The 21,088-nt window shown below is 39.4% G+C and overlaps 1 protein-coding gene across 2 annotated transcripts; it reads right to left on the bottom strand.

The window, feature by feature from the left end:
- Positions 1-684: 684 nt before the first annotated feature.
- Positions 685-20,269, bottom strand: LOC109049372 (glycogenin-1-like). 2 transcript variants are annotated; one of them, XM_042714060.1, is made up of 7 exons: positions 20,108-20,269; positions 18,916-19,051; positions 18,654-18,828; positions 16,646-16,808; positions 3,443-3,569; positions 2,835-3,045; positions 685-1,847 (listed from the first exon to the last, which is right to left on the bottom strand). In XM_042714060.1, the coding sequence occupies exons 1-7, from the start codon at positions 20,112-20,114 to the stop codon at positions 1,701-1,703; spliced, it is 966 nt and encodes a 321-aa protein (XP_042569994.1). In that variant the 5' UTR covers positions 20,115-20,269; the 3' UTR covers positions 685-1,700. The 2 variants fall into 2 exon arrangements, with proteins under 2 accessions (XP_042569994.1, XP_042569993.1); XM_042714059.1 differs by having other exon boundaries at positions 18,916-19,054; positions 20,108-20,207.
- Between the last annotated feature and the right edge of the window lie 819 nt (positions 20,270-21,088).

The following is a 21,088-nucleotide window of genomic DNA, read 5'->3' as shown; positions in this document are numbered from 1 at the left end:
CATAATTTAAAATAATTAATAATAATTATCATTTACAATTGGCTCCTTCTGAAATTTCTCACTGCAAACCTTTATATTTAGCTCAATATCAATATAATTAATGGAAAACTTGTAAAAGTAATTGTATAAATTATATATTAAGTTTCAGGCTATTTATAACCTATGAATTTATGTTTTTATTGTACAGTATAAACTGCAACCACTTTACCAACCGCTAGGTGACGCTTAAGAACTACATGAAAAGAAAAATATAAAAAAATACAAACACTAAAATAATTAATGTAAAGATGCAGTTCCACTGAGAACCACAGGGTGTTCATATATATATATATATATATATATGTGTGTGGATATACACACACACACACACACACACACACACACACACACACATATATATATATATATATATATATACATTTTTTTATTTTATTAATTTATTTTTTTGGAACACTGTTGTTGGACATTATCTTTCAACAAATATTGTCTAAATATTACTATTCCTCAAATCACACTCATGCTTTTAGTTGTAAAGACTGTAAACCTGGTTTTGGTGGAAGATGGTCCTCACAGCTGAAGTATATTTCATGTAATATTTTATGTATTGTCTATTATAGTAAATTTGCCTGGCTCTCAAACTTACATTAATACAACCATAAAAATGATTAAATATATCACATATAATCATTTTGAAAGTTTTAATTTGTAGCCAGACGGGACAAAGGCCTTTAACACTGAATCAAATAAAACAGAGATACAAAAAGACAAAAGAAAAACAGACAAAGACGTAAAAAAGAAGACATGTGATGATAGATGGCACAATGAGAAAACAGCAGCAACCCGTTGTAAACCAGAGAACAACATGTGAACATGTTGTGATGAAGCATTAGATCAACCAAATTTGATATTCAAGAGATCATTATGCCTTTAATAAGTAAAACATTAAGACGATGGGAATCTGTGCTCTGCATTTAACCTGATTTTAACAGGTGGATATAAAGAGAAGCTTTTGTTTTCCAAATTAGAATTAAAAAATAATTCTGAATTTTATTTTCTTCATTAAAAAAAAGAAAAAAAAAGTATGAATATTTTTATTTAAAAGTGCTGGAACTGGCAACATGATGTGCTCTAGTTAAAGGTACAGTTATTTTTTGCTCAGTAAATGAAATGAAAATGATTGTTTTGAATGTTTAAAGTCATGTACACATGAGATAAAACTCACTCCATTACACCAGTAGACTAATAAAAGCTGTTTTGTGTACACTGAACATGTCATCTCAATACCAGCAGAAGTAGCTGGGTTTCTCAGGAACCCCATTCCTGGACTTTTGTATGTAAAATATATTTATCATTGTAAACAGAGTTTGTACATTGGCAGTGGTGACTGAACACTCTTCCTATTGCATGATTAGGAATCTTCTAGACCACTAGGTGTCAGTGTAAGTCCAAAAAAATGACTGCGAATGCGTCTTTAAACCATGGAAACTCTGAGCATGTGAAAGAGAAAGCTGGCCCCAAACTCCCTTTATAAAATCCTGAAGTTGCCAAGCCCTTCAGAATTCACATTTTGCACGAGGTTCAAAAGTTAAGTTCTGGCATCTAGTAATAAATGCTTGAATGAGGAAGATGAAGAGTGTGATAAGAGAGTCTTGCATAGCTGAATACCCTCTCAAATTTGTGTTTTTTGACATTTACATTTTTTATTTCAGGAAAACATCAAGCTTTTTCTGAATGTTGTCAAAAGAGTCTATTCCCATGTAGTCGGCCTGGCCCTGTTCCCACCGCTGCCTGCGCTCCGCTGAGGACACGAGCGGCTGAACACGCTCCTCGCTTTCCACAGCTTCCTCCTGCGAACAAGACAACAATCCAAGTTATTAAAATCATGACATTAATGAATACCATAAATAAAATGGGAATCGTTCAGTGTTGTAAGTTTAAAAGAATGACTGCTATCAAAAGATATGAAAGACATTCTGCAGCGGTTTTGAAAAAATCTGAATCTAAAGCAGTGGTTCTCTACCAGCCTCAAGAAGACTTGAAATTATTTAGAATAATATGATCATGTAAGCATTAAAATAAGCCAAAAAAACCACATATTTAAAAAAATCAAACCCACAAAAATAAATAAATAAAAAAAAAAAAACCTAACCAATAAAACATATAACAAAAATTATTTTAGAAATTCAAATTATCTATATACAAACCTTATATATACAAATTATATTTAAAATCAATTTAAACACTCTATTTTAAAATCCAATTAAAAAATGAATTTAAATTTTCTAATTTTATTTATGAAACCTGTTTTTTTATTGCACTTTTTCCACTTTTTTGAAAAATCTAATTAATCTCAAGCTAAATGTTCCTGTTTGATGAACCAGAATTATTGCAGTCTTGAAGAAACCTGGATGTACAAGATTTAAAAGTGTGATTTTGTGATTTTATATCAAATGAATAAAACATAAAATTAATATTAATTTACATTTTCTAGTTATGAAAGTCTCTAGAAAAATGATATATTATAAATTATAAATAATTATTAATTAAAAATAAAAATCCCAAACAAAATGGTATTTTGGGGGAAAAAAAGACATGGAAAAATCATGTAAATTAATAATAAATCCCTAACAAAATATCCTTCTTTGAACAACATTCTCACAGTTAAAAGTGTGATTTCTAAACATGGAAAAATCATGGACATTTATAATAAATATATAAAATAGCAGTGTGAATAATGTATCTTATTACAGTTAACAACAAAAAAGTGCAAGTATGACAGTCAGGACATGGCCATGTAGACAGTTATTTTCTTGTTCTGTATGTTTAGGCCTGACCTCACAGCCGGTGTTGAAGGGCTGGTCTCCATACTCTCGGACCAGCATGGGCAGCACCTCGGCGCTGTACAGAGCCCACCACTGTAGCAGGAAGCCACGCTGAGACGAGGCCTGCACGTCCCCTCTCACTCTCCTCTGCGTGGGGTTATACACGTAGCTCCACGGCTTCATCTGGCCCAGAAAGTGCACAACCTTTGCATTTGCACCATATCTGTGGACAGAAACACATTTTCAGCATGTATTCCTGAAAGACAGCAGGCGTCCATAACATATTAATGCATTTCAACGCTGGGGGGAAAATAAAATGTGTTTATTGCTTTGAGGCCAAGTAATACTTCAGGATTTTACTGGTTAAAAGTCCCGACTGAAATCTGCTCTGACATTTTCTGTGAGTTCAAATCTACACAATGAAATGCAATTCGTGACCCTCACACTCTCAGCCCGTCTCACACTCTTCTTCCTCAGCTCTTTTAACCTGATGTTACGTCATAAGCAGCCTTTACGTGACCCGTGTGTGTATCCTGTTACTGTCCCATCATAAGGCCAGCGCATGCCAGCATCAGTGACAGAGTGTAGAGCCGCTGCTGAAGTCAGGGAGTCATACTCACTGTTTTAACGCAGGAAGGTATGTGTAGATGGCTATGCTGCTCATGTTATAGATGAAAGGAAGGTGTTTGTTGATGTCAGCTGTTGCCCAGTCGCTGAAGAAGCCATTCAGAACTCCTTGGTCTCCTCCTGTTGAACAAATGATTCATAAATAATGCCACTTTAAGTCATTTATTAGTGTAATTTAGAACACATTAAATAATTTCAAATAATTTTATTTAAAAGTCCTTCATTTAAGTTATTAAAGTTAAAGTGTGTAATTTCTGCACCACCAGCATCATAAAGTGTAACTGCAACAAATAAATTAACAAAGAATGAATGAATGAATAAACATTCAATTAAAAGAATGAAAATTTAAAATAATAAATGGTTAAACAAATAAATAATTAAAAAGCACGCAATTTAATGAATACATAATTAAAAATGAATAAATAAATACAAATAATAAAAAAACATTTAAACAAATAAACAATTAAATTAATAAATAACAAAAAATACATAATAACCGATTAAACAAACAAATAAATAAACTAAATTAAATAAATAAATTTAATAAATACAAATGAATAAATATATAATTACCAAAATAAAAAATAAATAAATAAATAAATAAAGCTGAATATATAAATAATTACCAAAATAAAATAAAATTAAATTATGAAAACTAAACTAAATAAATACCAAATATATTAATACATATTTTTTTTTAAATGTGATTAATCTGTTGAATCACCTTAAAAATAGCTTTTTAACACACACACACACACACACACACACACACACACACACACACACACACACACACACACACACACACAAGCCAACAAATTCAAGTATTAAAGTTACATTTTGAATTCTTATTTTAATGTTTTGGTTGGTTGGGTGTTGCTATGAGATTGCTAAGGAGTTCTCATAGCTGTCCAAACGGTTGCTAGAGTGATCTGGGTGGTTGCTAGGTAGTTTATAAGGTGTTTTGACAATAGATATGTATAGACAGGTGCCCCATTTGACTGCGCCAAGCATGTAGACACATAGACACACCATATTTAACAGTCAACTTGATGTCATTCACAGTAATAATCAATGAATATTCGAAGATGCCACAATCCTGCACAGCCGATGGTTGTAAAAACCCCTGGGGTTTAAATTCCTGAAGAAACAGAATAACCTTTCACATGTGATAATGTGTTGGTTTGTGTTTTTAAATGTATTAACTCAATATTCCAAGTTTTGAAACACTGGTAACTTTTAATGTTGTGTTAGCTAACGCGCTCATCTTGTTGTATGGCATTAGTTACTGTAGGTCTACACAACAACGCGTTGTTCTCTCGGCCACTGTACTCGAGGGTTCGCAGACCATTGGATGTTATGGTGAATGACGTCAAGTTGACCCTTATATGGTGGACAGCTTACGAATAGCGGCCCACAGAAACAGTCGCTAATTCACTAGTTCACTAAATCAGGACAGTGAGTGAAAATAAGTGTGTCCAGATACAGCTCCAAACAATATTGCATGGATCATATGACGTCATAAATACACTCTGCCCTAAATGATGGGGAAACCCTGCCTGAAATCCATTTAGCAAACACCAACGATATGTACTGTACTGTAGTACTCAGCCGTGTAGGATGGCCATTTTATATCTTATACCAGGGAAATTCAAAAAATATGAACAGCATGCTGTTTTGACAAGTACAGAGTTTAAGGAATGTGTCCAGGTACTTACTAGTTGAAAAAAAGACCCTTCATATCTTAAAAAGGTCATGCTCGGAAAGAGCAGCCTAGTTCCTGCATGCTTGTTCAAAAGTCACTGAAGACACGACATCCACCACAGAGTCACATGACACAGAGATATACATCTCACAGCATGATGCATACTGCACTAAACACACACAGACACTAATATAGCTGCACTATTAAAAACAAAGACTGAAAGGCTGTTTAATTAGAGATCATCTATGATTCTGCTGTAAAGTGCCATGGTGGACACAGAATCCAGGAGTGTAGGAGCACACGGCGAATATTAATAGCACGCATGCAGACAGCTGGTTAACATAAAATGAAAATTTGGCTATTATATACTCATCCTCATATCTTCTGGAACTTACATGATTTTCTTTTTTTCCATGGAGCACGACAGAAGTTATATATAACATGATTTAAAATCACAATGAAACAGAAGTGCTGGCATCCAGAAATGGATGGAGGGTGGTAAAAACCAAAAGGCGGGACTTTATTCTATCTGTCAGTTGTTGATTGGATGGAAGCAGATCTGAATGTATAGAATAAAGAGGCAGGATTTAAGAGGACTAAATGATTGGAGAAGTCCAGCATACTGTATGTCACCAAGTCTGTTAAAAGATCAAGTTATGATATTTTGATTAAAAAAAATATTAAACCATATGCATGGATACATTTTTCACAATAAGATCCATAACATGCATTTGGAAAACAGGAGTGATGAATTTTCATTTCATGCCAACCTATAAGGTTATTGTTATCTAGTCAATTTATTTGTTTAGTATCTGCCTGTTAACCTATGCGCTTAGAATCTAGTGCCATGCTCTGCACTAAAACACATGAATATTTGCCCTAGGACAGGCTATGTGCATGCTATAAGGAAATTAATATAGTCAGTACAAACCATATACAGCATCCACACTGCTAGCCAAAGAAGACATTTTCAAACTCACCTAATAATGCTACATGCCTACAGCAGATTAACTAACATGCTGAACCAATAATAAATGAATAATGTGTTTGCAAAGCATGCTTTTGTACCAGCTAAACCAATCTAGAGTCATTTAATTTGGGCATGCCTTCAGGAGCCCAGAAAGAGGGTTCAGAATCCTCCCCTGGGCTTTCCATGTGCAAGTGGCCCTACAAACATTACTGAAGTCTTGGAGGGTTCATTTTGAGAGGATGATCTGTGCAGGAATGTGCATAGTCTGGTTTACACTGGCAGAGGAATAGGGCAAGGCCACATGATAGCCTCAGGTCATCAGAACTGTAATAAACCAGGAAATGGAAAAATGCTTGTTTGATTCACTGTTTCAGAGAATCGATTGCTCTGTAGGTACGAGAGAACACAGTGATACTTTGTCTTCGGATGGCAGTTGTCTGAACGCCCAACAAAACTGGAAGTGATTTGGCTGAACATACTAACCTTTCTTTAAAAAAAAAAAAACACTTGAAACAGCTTGACACTGCGATTATAACTAAACATACTCACTGTTCTTTGAATTTCTTTAGTTTTTATCCCAACCACCCCCCCCCCCCAAAAAAAAAAAAAAAAAACAAACAAACAAAAACAAAACAACTGATCCTTCATTGTATCATTTTGATTTTTTTTTTAAATGTAAGCATGACTTTACAATACGAATAATATCTAATCACCAAGCACACCGTAGCAACCACCAAACAACACCCTTACAACCATACAAAACACCCTAGCAACTACCTAGAACACCTGTATAACCCTCTAGAACACCCTAGCAACAACATGCAATGCCCTTACAACCATACAGAACATCCTAGCAACCACATAGAAATTGCCTTATAACCCTCCAGGAAACCCTAGCAAACACCTAGCAATGCAATAGCAAGAAATGAGAAACAGCCTTACAACTATCTACAACAGCATCTGCTTTACAATTATCCAGAACACCATAGAAATCACCTAGTAACCCTTTTTACTATATAGTAACCATCTTACAATCTAGCAAACAACTAGCAATGCCCTAGCAAGCACCTGGAGCAAGCACCTAGCAACACCCTTACAACAATCTAGAACATCTCACCAACCACCTAACAACTTACTCAGAACATCCTAGCAATCACCTAAAAATGCCTTAGAAAGCACCTAGCAATGCCCTATATATCTAGAATACCCTATCAACCATCCATAACACCCTATCAACCACATAGCAAGACCCTTAAAGCTATCTAGAACACCTTACAATCATCTTAAAACCTCTAGCAATTACCTAGCAACACCCTTACATCTACAGTATCTAAAACACCCTAGCAACCAACTTACAACCATTCCGAACACACTAGCAAGAAGCAACCATGCAGCGACATACTTATAACCACCCAGCACACACTAACAATGCCATAGCAACCACACAGAACACCTTAACAACACCATGGTAAACACCCAGAACACCCTACCAACCATGCTGTAACACACTTACTGTATAGTCACCCAAAACACCCTAACAATGCCATAGCAACCACCCAGAATACCCAAACAATGCCCTAGTAACCACACAGAACACCCTAGCAACTATGAAGCAACACACTTATTGTAAGGACACCTAGAACACCCAAACAATGCTATATCAACCACACAGAACACCCTAGCAACCACACAGCAACACACTTACTGTGAAGTCATCCAAAACACCCTAACAATGCCATAGCAACCACCCAGAACACCCTAACAATGCCATGGAAACCACCCAGAACATCTCAGCAACCACACAGCAACACACTTACTGTATAGTCAACATAACGATGCCATAGCAAGCACACAGAACATCCTAACAACGCCATAGCAACCAGTGTAAATTTGGATTTAGACTTATTGTGGCGAGGTACCCATCATTCAATTAGCATTGCCCCTGGCAACAGCAATTATGGAGACAGTTACCCCCAATCAGCTCATCAGGAGGAGAGAGATATAAAAGCCACAGCAAACCTCCATTGGGGGAGAGTATCCAATGTGCACTGACCTGTCTAATGTGTGTTCCCTTCTTCCTAGGAAGCGATTAAGAACCAGGCCAGGCCAACAACACTCTCACCACCACCGCACGAAGAAGCGAGCTATTCCCTGAATCCATCTACACACACGACATCACAAGGAGCATCCACAAAGGGCCAGAGGACGCCACAGCCACTTTCAATGCCCCACTCCTCCTCCACTATTGTAAATAAAGAACCCTCTGGGCATTCAAACATCTGTCTTTGTTGTGCCTCCTTCCTGCCCTGCTACATTGGTGGAGAATGCGGGCAATTACCGAGTGGAGACTGCCGTGTTAATGTCTGGGCATTCAAACCCCGTGTGCTGATTCGAGTGCAGGCAGCACAGCTTGTGAGGCTGGTGAACTTGTGGCACCTCCAAGATAATCCACAGGTGGCTGATGTCTCTGAGAGAGTGGTGATAGATGACCTCTTGAGAGCCCTACCTTGGGCGCACCGGCGGCAAGTCAGCATGACCAATCCTAGTACCCTCATGGTGGTGGTAGAGGCAGTGAAACTATCTGAAGCTATACAAGCTAGAGAGGCCGGGGAGAGAGCCAGCTCATACTCCTGGAGAGCCCCAGGAGAGCGACGCAGCACAGAGAGCAGACCTACCAGCTCTGCAGAGGGACCAGAATGAACCTATGCCCACTGATCCAAATCCTCCTGAGACGCGAGTCTAGGGGGTCAGGCTGCATTATGCACCAGTGAGTGCCCACAGAGCACAAGAGAGGGAAGTGCGAATCAATGGCCAGTGAGTGAGAGCAACTCTGGACACTGGAAGTTCCATCCGTTTGATATAGACCCACCTTCTGAAGACTGAAAAGCCAGGCCAGGGCAGTCCTCCTCATTACATATGTACATGGTGACAGTAGATATGTCCCGGCCCACACTGTGACTATCTCTGCTGCATCTGGCTCCTTGACCCTGCAGGTAGGAATATTAAAGGACCTTCCTGTTCCCTTATTGTTGGGCCAGGATTGGCCAGGGCTGAACAGACTACTTCGACCCCGACCATCATCTGAGCAGCCCACTACCTGAAGACCACCCAGAAAAGTCTATAGACGTACCTGTCTACATAGCTAAAGAGAACGAAAAAAAGGGTGAGTCCCAGAATGAGAACTTAACTGTGTATTCTGATCTTTTCCAGCAGGTGAGGCAAGGAGGCCCCTTTGCGAAAGAACAATTAGAGGACTCGGTTGAAGCACTGCTGGGGGTAGGTCAGAGTGGTCGATGGCAAAGAACACCTCCCCAGGCCTCACCCCTCTCCCCATTTTGTGGTCCAGAATGGTCTCTTATATTGTGTGGCAAATAGACGGGGAGAAGAACAACATCTGCTGGTGGTCCCAGGAACCAAGACAGTGCTGGTCATGGAGTTGGCCCACTCAAACCCAGTAGCTGGGCACCTTGGGGCAGCCAACACACTCCAGCAACTCCGGGACCAATTCCATTGGCCAGGAATGGATTCAGAAGTCCGGTGACTCTGTCATTGCTGCTCGGTGTGTCAACGCACCGCTCCTCAGCGACCACCACCAAATCCCCTGATTCCAATGCCAATAATTGAGGTGCGCTTTGAGTGGATAGGCATGGACCTCATCGGGCCACTCCCTAGGTCTGCTTGGAGACATGAGCACATCTTGGTGATGGCCGACTACGCCACCCGATATCCAGAGGCATATGGTCTTACTCTTTAGTAGAGTAGGCATCCCCAAAGAGATCCAAATGGACCAAGGTACCCCTTTTGTCTCTTGACTGATGAACAAACTTTGTCAGCTCTTGAGGATCCAACAGCTTCGCACCTCAGTATACCACCCACCGACAGAGTGTGACTGCAACTGCATGCTACCATATGTACTCTTTGGTGTACGGGCAGTACCCCAGGCCTCCACCCGGGCTTTTTTTTTGGCAGGTCCATGCTACTGGATGACGGCAACTGAGGCATATGTCTACCATACTACGCTGTACGCTGTCATACTCTTTGGTGTACGGGCAGTACCCCAGGCCTCCACAGGATTTACCCCCTTTGAGCTGTTGTTTGGCTGTCACCCCTAAGGATTACTGGACATGGCAAAAGAGGCCTGGGAGCAACAACCATCCCCACTTCACACCACCACTGAGCATGTAAGGGAGATGCAAAACAGAATTGAGAGAGTAATGCCGTTAGTAAAAAAAAACACATGATGGAAGCCCAGCATGCGCAGCAGCGAGTCTACAACAGTCCATCACAACCCGGGAAGTTCCAGCCAGGCGACCAAGTTCTAGTTCTACTACCTAATGCTTCCTGTAAATTCCTTGTTTCTTGCCAAGGCCCATACATTGTGATGGAACAGATAGGACCTGTGACATACCGGTTAAGGCAGCCCAGGTGCCGACGAGCCAAGCAGATCTACCATGTTAATCTTCTAAAGCGATGGGTGGAACCCTCCCAACCCATTGTCCTCCTTGCCAAGGAAAACATCACAGTGGTAGATCTAGAATAACATCTTCCGGTGCCCCAGCAGACAGAGTTGAATTCCCTGGTCCATCAGTTTGGTGATGTGTTCTCAGAAATCCCCAGGCAGACCAATGTCATCTCTCATGACATACGAACCCCTCCTGCGGTCATCATTTGACAGTGGCCCTACAGGGTCCCATAAGCCCCCCAGCAGGCCATAGAGGAAGAGGTACAAAGGATGCTTAAGCTAGGAGTCTTTAAAGCATCCAGGAGCCCCGTGGTTCAACCCTGTCGTGATGGTACCAAAGAAGGATGGAACTTTGTTTGTTTTGTAATGACTACCATAAGCCCAACAGTGTGTCCACATTTGACATTTACCCCATGCCCCGAGTAGATGAGTTGATCGAACGACTAGGGAGGGCCCACTTCATATCTACACTGGACCTGAGAAAGGTCTATTGGCAGGTCCCCTCACAACTTGAGAGAAAACCACCTTTAGCACTCCCTCTGAGCACTGACAGAACCGGGTCCTTCCCTTTGGGCTGCATGGGGCACCGGCAACATTTCAGCACATGATGGACACCTGGGTTTTTGAATCGGGAGGGGTTTGGTGCTGCCCCAAGAGGAAAAAGTAAGTACAGTCAAGAATTTCCCAGGACCCCTCACCAAAGCACAGGTACATGCCATCTTGGGGTTGGCAGGATATTACCGATGCTTCATCCCTGATTTTTGCCATTGCCCTCTTACAGACCTGACCAAAAAAGAGCTCCCAGAAAACATTTCATTGACCAGAGGAAACCGAGAAAGGCTTCCAAAGTTTGAAGACAGTACTGACTACCCAACCTGTGCTCCATACACCAGATTTTAAATTGCCCTCCATCCTTCAGACAGACGAATCTGACACAGGCTTGGGAGCTGTCTTGTCCCAGTGTCCTTGGGGGTGAGGTACATTAGCTGTAAGCTGTAGTGGAGAAGTATGCTGGTTATTAGCAAGTATGCTGCAGTGGAGAAGGAGGCCTTGGCTATAAAATGGGCCATCCTGGAGCTGCGTTATTATCTGTTGGAGAGAAAGCTTACACTGATCACAGACCATGTCCCCCTCCAGTGGATGGCCCATGGCAAAGACAAAAATGCCTGGGTGACACGGTGGTTCCTTGTGCCAGTTCCAACAACCCCAGTCAGTTTGTCCTCTTAATTTTTTATCTAGTTTCTCATGTTCTTCTCTCCCAAGCTCAAAGCTTCATTGAGCAGAGAATACCACAAGACAACATGGCAACAGTCAAGAAGAGTTCAAGCTTTCCCTGTTATGACCACAAACAAACTAACTCTGCTAAAATAAAGCAATCATTACAAATAACCACATCATTAGAACTCTGATATGTCAGATGACAATCACCAGTCTTCAAATCTACCAAAGACAAACACAGACCAAAAACTCAGGCGGACAAGATTGTAGCATTAATGTGGCCTGCAATTATGACAGTCCAAAAGAGCCACTGGATTCTGTGGAATAACAAAAGCATAATAAACAGGCTTTTGCAAATGTGCCAGTCTCCATAATGTAAGCAGAGGCCACCCTCACAATGCAGTAATCTAATTGGTTACTCGTCGTGCTCAAACTCAAAGCCAGACTCATAAGAATGGGCTCGCTGTGTCACGGAGCTAAAAACATGTCCAAAAATTTACACCAATACATCATAAATCTGAAAGTCACTCGCACACTCTGACATATGCAAACAATTACTCGTCAGCATTTTATCAACTAACAAGTGAAAAAACTAAGTATAGGGAAAAAGATACATGCACTCTTTTTCTGTAAACCCATAAAAGTTGCATAACAAGCACATTAGCCAAGAGGTGGCTGTAGAAAAATGGCCCTTGGCTCCTAAAGAAAAGGAAAAACAAGGTTGCCTTGAAAGGGCTTTTGTTTGCTGAGGGCGCCCGTGCCAAATTCCTCTTGCCAGACTTATGAGCCAGCTGTGTTGGGCAATACTCAAGAGGCTCTGTTTCGCATTTACGCTTGAGGTAATTTTGTGATGTAAACAGGGAAGGGAAGACTTAATTACACTGACAATGTGTGTAAGATGAGCACACATTGAAGTGCTGGGCGTGTGGGCAAATGCAGAGATGTTTCAGCTGCAATGGAGAGGTAGAATGATAACGGCTGATGCAGGATGATGCATCAATTCAGAAACATTAGCTATCGAAAATATCTCTAATGGGTTATTTAGCCATGATTAGCCTTGAATCCCGACGAGGTACTTGATAAGCACCCGGATCGCCAGAGATATAAATACAGGAAATTAATGTTATCTAAACAAGACTCATGAGCTGTGTCAGAAACCGCTCCCCCTTTCCCCTATATAGTGCACTATATTGGGTGTCGGACATTTTTTTAGTGTTGTCCGAAATTCTGAGTGAACAAGTTCCTTCCCTACATTCATTTGCTACTTTTTACCCACAATCCACTCTGATTTTGAGTCTACAGCCGATGTACACTCGCTGAAGCACTATTTCCCATGAAGCAATGCGGAGAGGACTGACGAGCTGGAAGAAAGTTTGAATGAGAGATACAGTTTACTATGAGGGGCTGTACAAGCCATAATTCATTCTGGCACTCTCACACACTTACATTCTCCTTTTACATACATATATTCTTGCTTTCACACACTTACATTCTCCTTTCACTTACATGCATTTCTACTCTCTCTCAAAAAACAACAACATCCTCCAACAAAAAAAAAACACATTTTTACTCTCACACACTTACATTCTCCATTCACATACATACATTAGTACTCGTGCACACACATACTTAACTTTAACATATCATTATGTAACCTACGTGTCCTATAGATCTGTGTACAAGTGTGATACTGATTTTGATCGTATTGACAGGGCTTAACGCTAAGGAAATTTTCTTCTGGTCCGGTTTGGCCAGTGGTTAAAATTTTTTACTTGCCCTGGCAAAATTTTCACAGGCCTTGCCACAATCAATCAATCAATAAATCAATAAATAAGACTTATTGTTTTCATTGTTGACTGTTACACTGTATTGTAATAAATGATAACCATTTTGCACCAATAGGTACAATAGTTCAAAGATAAAACTGAAATGAACCATTGTTTTTTCAGGTCTTTCAGGTAGGTCTAACTCTATTCCAGTTACGCCGCCTTCACACTGGTAGTTGAAATCAGCTCCGTAATACGCAATACGCCCCCAGTGGACGTCGTACTACACCGCTGAAAAGCGTTGGAAAGCTTCTGAAGTGAGTAGAACAAAAATGGCAGAGAGATTAGAACGATTGATCTTGTCAGTATCTAAATGTGCAATTCTCTATGATCTCTCTGATGAGGGTTATAGAGACATCAATCGTGGAGGAAAGTTGCCCAGGACGTTGACATGTCAGGTCAGCTAAAAGTGATATAGTGGCATATATGGCTGCAACAACCCTGCACTCGAGCGAGAGAGACCGAGTGTGTCCGAGAGTGTGTATTAACTGCCCTAATAATGTTAGAAAATCATGAAAATAAAAAAAATGACATGACAACTTATCGTTATAAAATCATTATTTATTTTATTAAAAGTTAAGAATTCAGGTTTGTTTATCAATACCATAGCAACGCCAACTTCCGCTGGAATTGTCGAATAGGAACCGTCCGTAGGACCTTTCGCACCGAGTTCACCCATTTTTTGAAATCGCCATCCCGGATTGTATTTTATTTATTTTACAATCAAGTGAGCCTATTCCCATACTTGTTGCCAATGTATTTAGTTCTTCTTATTCTTTTTTTTTTTTATTTTTTTTTTACATTTATTAAATATTTATTTTGCACTGTTACTGGCCAAGGTAATACTCCTCAGAAATACATCCATATTCACCCCACCTTAATTCCATAATTATGGTTTTTGATTACTGTCAGATATGCTGGCGTTTCCAGATATTGAAAAAACAAACAAACAAACAAAACAACAACAACAACAACAACAAAAAGATCTAAAAATAAATAAACCGCAATGAGTCCAAATCTTGAGTTATGGAAATAATGTAAAGATATCGCTGTCCCTAATTTGCAATCTCCCACTTTATTCACTTCCTAAATTAAGTGAAAAAAAATAAAAAATAACCTTAGACACTTATAATACGTGTATCTGGCAACACGACTGAGGCTGAGCCCGTGTCCTCCATCACAACTCGCTCAAGGGACGAGGCTTTGTAACGTTTTCATGATGATTGATAATATTTATTTATTTAATTTTTAAAACCATGATAGCTTGCTGAAATACTTCTGCATTTATTTATTTATTTTTTAAAACCCTGATAGCTTGCTGAAATACTTCTGTGGCCGCCTCATCTACCTCAGCCATGCTGAGGACCTGTCCCGGTGACCCTGATCGCACCTGACCTGCCTTCCGTTTCCACTATACTCTCTCTCACACATACATTCTTCTCTTACATACACATATTTTCTTCAGACATACATACATTCTATATATATATATATATATATATATATATATATATATATATATATATATATATATATATGTATGTATGTATATATGTATGTATGTATGTATGTATGTGAAAGGAGAATGTATGTGTGTAAGAGTAGAAATGTCTGAATTTGGAAGGAGAATGTAAGTGTGTGAGAGTGCCAGAATGAATTATGGCTTGTATGGCGCCTCATAGTTTACGTCTTTCTTATTTCTGCTTTAACATTTGTTTCATGCATTATTAATATTAAAATATGTTATTTTTGCATGAACTCAGTTTAATGTTTTACTCATTTACTGAGGTGCCGTTGTTAACTACGACCATGGTTATCTTATCTGAGCGCAAAACGCTGCTTGGGAGAGTTTCAAGATACTAACAATAATAAATACATAACAAACATGTTGATTTCATTTATTCGTTTTAATATACATTTTTATTTATTTAGTTACATATTTTTGTTTACTTTTTTTTAGGTTTTTCTCAAAATTTTTTCACAGATGAAAAGATTTAGTGAGACAAAACTATCGTATGGCTTTCACATTAACATTATGTCACATTACTTCTGCCGTGCCCTTTTGTCATTTTGAAACTACAGTATATAGCTTCTAGTATCCCTTTGTTTTGTTTTTGTTGTTTGAAAATGAGCAGCGGGAACATTCTTCAGAATTTCTCCTATTTAATAAAAGTAAGTAAGTAAACTCATCCCTCAGCTTGCAAAAATCACTTAAAGGGATACTCCACCCCAAAATGAAAATTTTGTCACTAATCATACCCCCATGTCATTCCAAACTCGTGAAAGCTTTGTTCATCTTCGGAACACAATTTGAGATATTTTGGATGAAAACCGGGAGGCTTGATACTGTCCCATAGACTGCCAAGTAAGAAACAGTGTCAAGGTCCAGGAAAGTATAAAAAAGCATCGTCAGAATACTCCATCTGCCATCAGTGATTCAACCGTAACGTTATGAAGCATCGAGAATACTTTTTGTACACGAAGAAAACAAAAATAATGACTTTATTTAACAATTCCTCTGCTCTGTGTCTCTCCAAATCAGCGTAGCGCCATTTTGGATAATAGCAATTATGTTAAATAAAGCTACAAAATTTTAATAGTCATTCTAATTCTATGAGAATAGTTCATACCACAGCTAGACCAGTGACAACAATAGAGGAACAAAATCATTGGAATCTGTTTCATAGCGATTTTGTCTTATGAATGAAAAAATGGACAGCCAATTGGAATCCACCCAAAGCTTGAGCTTTTAAAGTGGTAGACGACAAAACCACAGTGTGCACTCATAATGAACAAAACTTTATTCTTTGGTGTGGATGCTAATATAGTTTTCATTATACTCATTGCTATAGTTATCGTTCTTGGTGTGAATGGCCTTGACAGCACGTACAGACCTGGAACATTCCTGTAAAATGCTTCAAACTACACAGTAAAACTGTCAATGCCCTAAAAGCCATTTGCTTCAACTGAAAGTCTGACACATCTAAAACCAAATGATAATACTATTTTACATACCGTCAAAGCTGCCGTGCTCTGTGCAATACTGCAGAAGCTTGCCGTAGGTTTCGTTAGACGGACGAAACACGAACACACCAGAGTTAAAACAATCAGGCCAGCCGGGGTCTGGAGCCGCAGACAGCTCTTCTCTGTCAAACAGCTCATCGATGTTTGATAACACCTACAGCCAACAGAAAAGCCTCATGAAAATCATCAACATTAGTTCAAATTGAGCCATTTTTTAATTTTTCTACATAAATATTTCTGGTCTAATTGTGTACAAAAAAAAAAGTCAAAATAGCTATATATATATATATATATATATATATATATATATATATATAAAAGAAAACACATTTCACCTAAAGATCCGATAAATTCCAGATGAATAAAATCAAATATTTTCAGAAATTTGCATTGATTAACAATAATAGGAATATATATATATATATATCAAAATATTATTCTTTGCTGTATTTTTAATGAGATAAATGACTCTTATAAGTTAAAAAAAAACAAACAAACAAAAAAACAATTTTAAGTTGAAGCCATGCTTAGATGCCTACTCTGCTTAGAGCATGCCGACACTGGAGTGAGCTCTGTGGCTGGAGCCGACTCTGGGTTAAACTCGGGGACAGGAGCCCTCCCTGGGTTTAACTGGGGGTCAAGATCTCTCTGGGCTAAACGGGGAATCAGGAGCCAAACCCCGGGCTAAACGGGGAATCAGGAGCCCCCCCCTGGGCTAAACGGGGAATCAGGACCCCCCCTCTGGTCTTAACGGGGAATCAGGAGCCCCCCCCTGGGCTAAATGGGGAATCAGGAGCCCCCCCTGGTCTTAACGGGGAATCAGGAGCCCTCCCTGGGCTTAACGGGGAATCAGAAGCCCTCCCTGGGCTTAACGGGGAATCAGGAGCCCCCCCGGGCTAAACGGGGAATCAGGAGCCCCCCCCTGGGCTAAACGGGGAATCAGGAGCCCTCCCTGGGCTTAACGGGGAATCAGGAGCCCTCCCTGGGTCTAACGGGGAATCAGGAGCCCCCCCGTGCTTAACTCTCGATCAGGAGCCCTCCGTAGGCTATACTCGGAAACAGGAGCCCTTCCTGGGCTGAACTGGGGATCGGGAGCCCTTCCTGGGCTTAACTCGGCAACAGGAGCCCATCCTGGGCTTAACTTGTAAACAGGAGCCCATCTTGGGCCAAACTCGGAAACAGGAGCCCATCTTGGGCTAAACTCAGAAACAGGAACCCATCCTGGGCTTAACACGGAAACAGGAGCCCATCTTGGGCTAAACTCGGAAAAAGGAGCCCATCTTGGGCTAAACTCAGAAACAGGAGCCCATTTTGGGCTAAACTCAGAAACAGGAGCCCATCCTGGGTTTAACACGGAAACAGGAGCCCATCTTGGGCTAAACTCGGAAACAGGAGCTCATCCTGGGCTTAACTCGGAAACAGGAGCCCATCCTGTGCTTAACTCAGAAACAGGAGCCCTTACTGGGCTATACTGGGGATCGGGAGCCCCCAACACCCTTCTCCACACCAATGGTCTCACACTGGAGCAAACTCTGGGGCCTGGGCCGACACCCTTCTCCTCACCCCTGGTTTCCTCTTCTGGATTGGGGGGAAAAGATGTGGTCTGGGTCAACACTGGAGCAAACTCTGGGGCATGGGCCGACACTGGAGGGAGCTCTGTAAGGCGCTTACAAGGAGCGGGCACTGGAGTGAGCTTTGGGGTTGGCAGGCTTGTCACATTAACATCCCTTGGGCTTGCCACATTAACATCCTTTTGACTTGCCATATTAACATCCTTTGGGCTTGCCACATTAATGTCCTTTTGGTTTGCCACATTAGCAACCGGTGGGCTTGGGTGAGCTATGAACAGCGGCGGGCCTGGGTGAGCCGTGGATGGCGGCCTTGACTTGGGAACGACCGGCGGAGTCGACTCGGGACAAACAAACCACATTATAAATATTTCATGCATGTTTTGACAAGGCACAACTTTAACTGGTTTGAAATCATGATGCAAACTCACCAGTGTGTCTGCATCCATAAACACACATTTGGAATAATGTGTGAGAGTCCAGCAGTGCAGCTTGGTGAAAGTAACACCCAGATCAGGTCTCTTCATCATGGCCAAGTGTGCTGTGTCCCCACTGTCCAACACATCCACTAGCCTAACTTCATCGAAGATCTTATGAAGAACTGCCCTAAAGACATTTAAAAACATCTCCTTTTGTTTTCTACATAAGTCGAAGATTTGAAGTACAATACTGGCTGAATTAAGCATGTTGTACCTTGACTGATCGGACACATGGGGTCCAATGAGCACCACCAGCTTTTTTGAAGTCTTGTGGTTTCTAAGAGATTTTCCAAGCACCATAGCTCCTCTCGCATAGCTGTCGTTTGTGGCCAGAGTGACAAATGCCTGTTCTGCTAAAGAAATGAGATTGACATAACAACCTCTAACGGTCTAATGAATTTGATTTCACATAATTATGCTATGGCACAAAAGATGACAATATAATGGATTTTCTAAAAAAATCAAGTCATGTTTAAACCTAAATGGAAAAATTGATGATGCACGTTTCCTCTCATAATAATGTCAAAAAGTATTATTCTTTTCAATATGGTTTAAAAAGCATTCGTTTTCCAAGAATCGGTTCATTTGAACAATACGTTTTGAAGAATCGGTTCAAAAACTGATTCACTGATTCTTTTACCTCACGACTTGTTACTTACATCGTGCCATATACTCTAAAATACAACAATAAAGCCATAAAGTTACGTTTTTCTTCAATAAAATTTTAAAAGGCGTGTCCGTTGCAATTGTTCGAGTTCAGCCATGATTCATTTCTTAAAACAAAGTCATTTAGAACGTAAATATCATTTAAATGTGCAGTAAACACAACTTAAATTATCTTATATCTCTCAGATGTAAAGTTTTTTTCTTGTTTTAATGAAAAGCTATTTATTAAAACCAAACCTGCAACGGGTCCTCAGCTCATTAAGAGTCGGACAAAACCGTTCAAGGTTCTCGGTTCGCCGAATTAACTTGTCAAACCGGATTATTGTGAGTCGAACAAATTCGAAAAGACGGTTCTCGGTAAATGTAGTGTTGTTGAGTTGACTCGAGAACCGGTTTTGTGAACTGTTTTAACCGATCCTTCAACTGAACAATTCATTCACAAAGAAAAACATCATTTTAAACTCTTGAGTAATCATGCCAGTACAAGTCAGTATTATGCTACTTTAAATCCAGTGATGCAGAAATATGAATATGAGCAATGCAGTGAACATCCACATCCCTTAAAGCCTTTTTGCATGCTATGCCATTATATATATATATATATATAGATATATATATATATATATATATATATATATACATATATATATATAATCGTATAGATATTTGCAGTAAGATGGTCCAACCACTACACATAAACAGCTCTGTTTAATTTACGTAGTGCATTGATTGTCACATACCTGCCATGCTCGTTAATTGTCAAAGCTACTTTGTAGCCCGGACTCCTTTAGAACAGCAGTGTCACTTTAATAATAATAAAAAAAACTCTGTATAACGGCTGGAGTTCATTTATACCAGTACGGACCTTCTCCATCTACTGCTGCCAGTCACGTGAGCAGAAAGGGCTCTGCGGACAGAGCCATGATTGGTTCGTGATCTTTGGGGCGTGGCTTCATATATGACTGCACAGATTTTCAATATTTTCGGTTGTAATTTCTATCAATGCAAAAGAGAAGTGTATACTTTTAGATTTGTAGATACTGTTTCATACATATGTTGTGTATATTTGCATATAATAAAAAATCTATTTTATATATTTATGCATTTGTATATTCCATATTTAATATATTCTATTGATGTTCATGGCACATAATGCTTTAACTCATGTTAACGAAAAGTCTAAAATGGTGAGAGTCAGAATGGAAATACTAATGATCGCTAATAATACATCACAGAATTATGATATTAGGACTGTTTGTCAGCTATACTAACTGAATCAACAGACTCTATGTACAGCAGTTTCCCCTGATACTGAGACCAATATTGAGACATCACTAGAATATAATAAAATATAATACATATTATGTATAATCTGTTATCTATTATATACAATAGAATAGATATAATATGTAGATATTATCTTATGGGTGTCACATGCCACCTACTGGTTAGAGTTTAGTTGTGCTTTCATTTTTATTCATAAATGCTTACTATATTAAAATTAATAAAATAATTTGTGCTGTTGTTTATTTTTTATTTATTTATTTATTTATTTTTTTGAGAGAGGTAATTTTGATGTAAACAATTCCTATTAATCTTATTTTCATAAACAGGTTGATGTGGATGCTCATTTATAAACATATGCCTATTGTACTTATATAATAATAAAACTTTATTTAAAAAAAAAACTATACTTTATTTAGAAACTGGTACAACAATGA

The sequence above is a fragment of the Cyprinus carpio genome, chromosome A24 (assembly GCF_018340385.1).
Source record: "Cyprinus carpio isolate SPL01 chromosome A24, ASM1834038v1, whole genome shotgun sequence".
NCBI classification, from domain to species: domain Eukaryota; kingdom Metazoa; phylum Chordata; class Actinopteri; order Cypriniformes; family Cyprinidae; genus Cyprinus; species Cyprinus carpio.
This window is presented reverse-complemented; position numbering and strand designations above follow the sequence as displayed.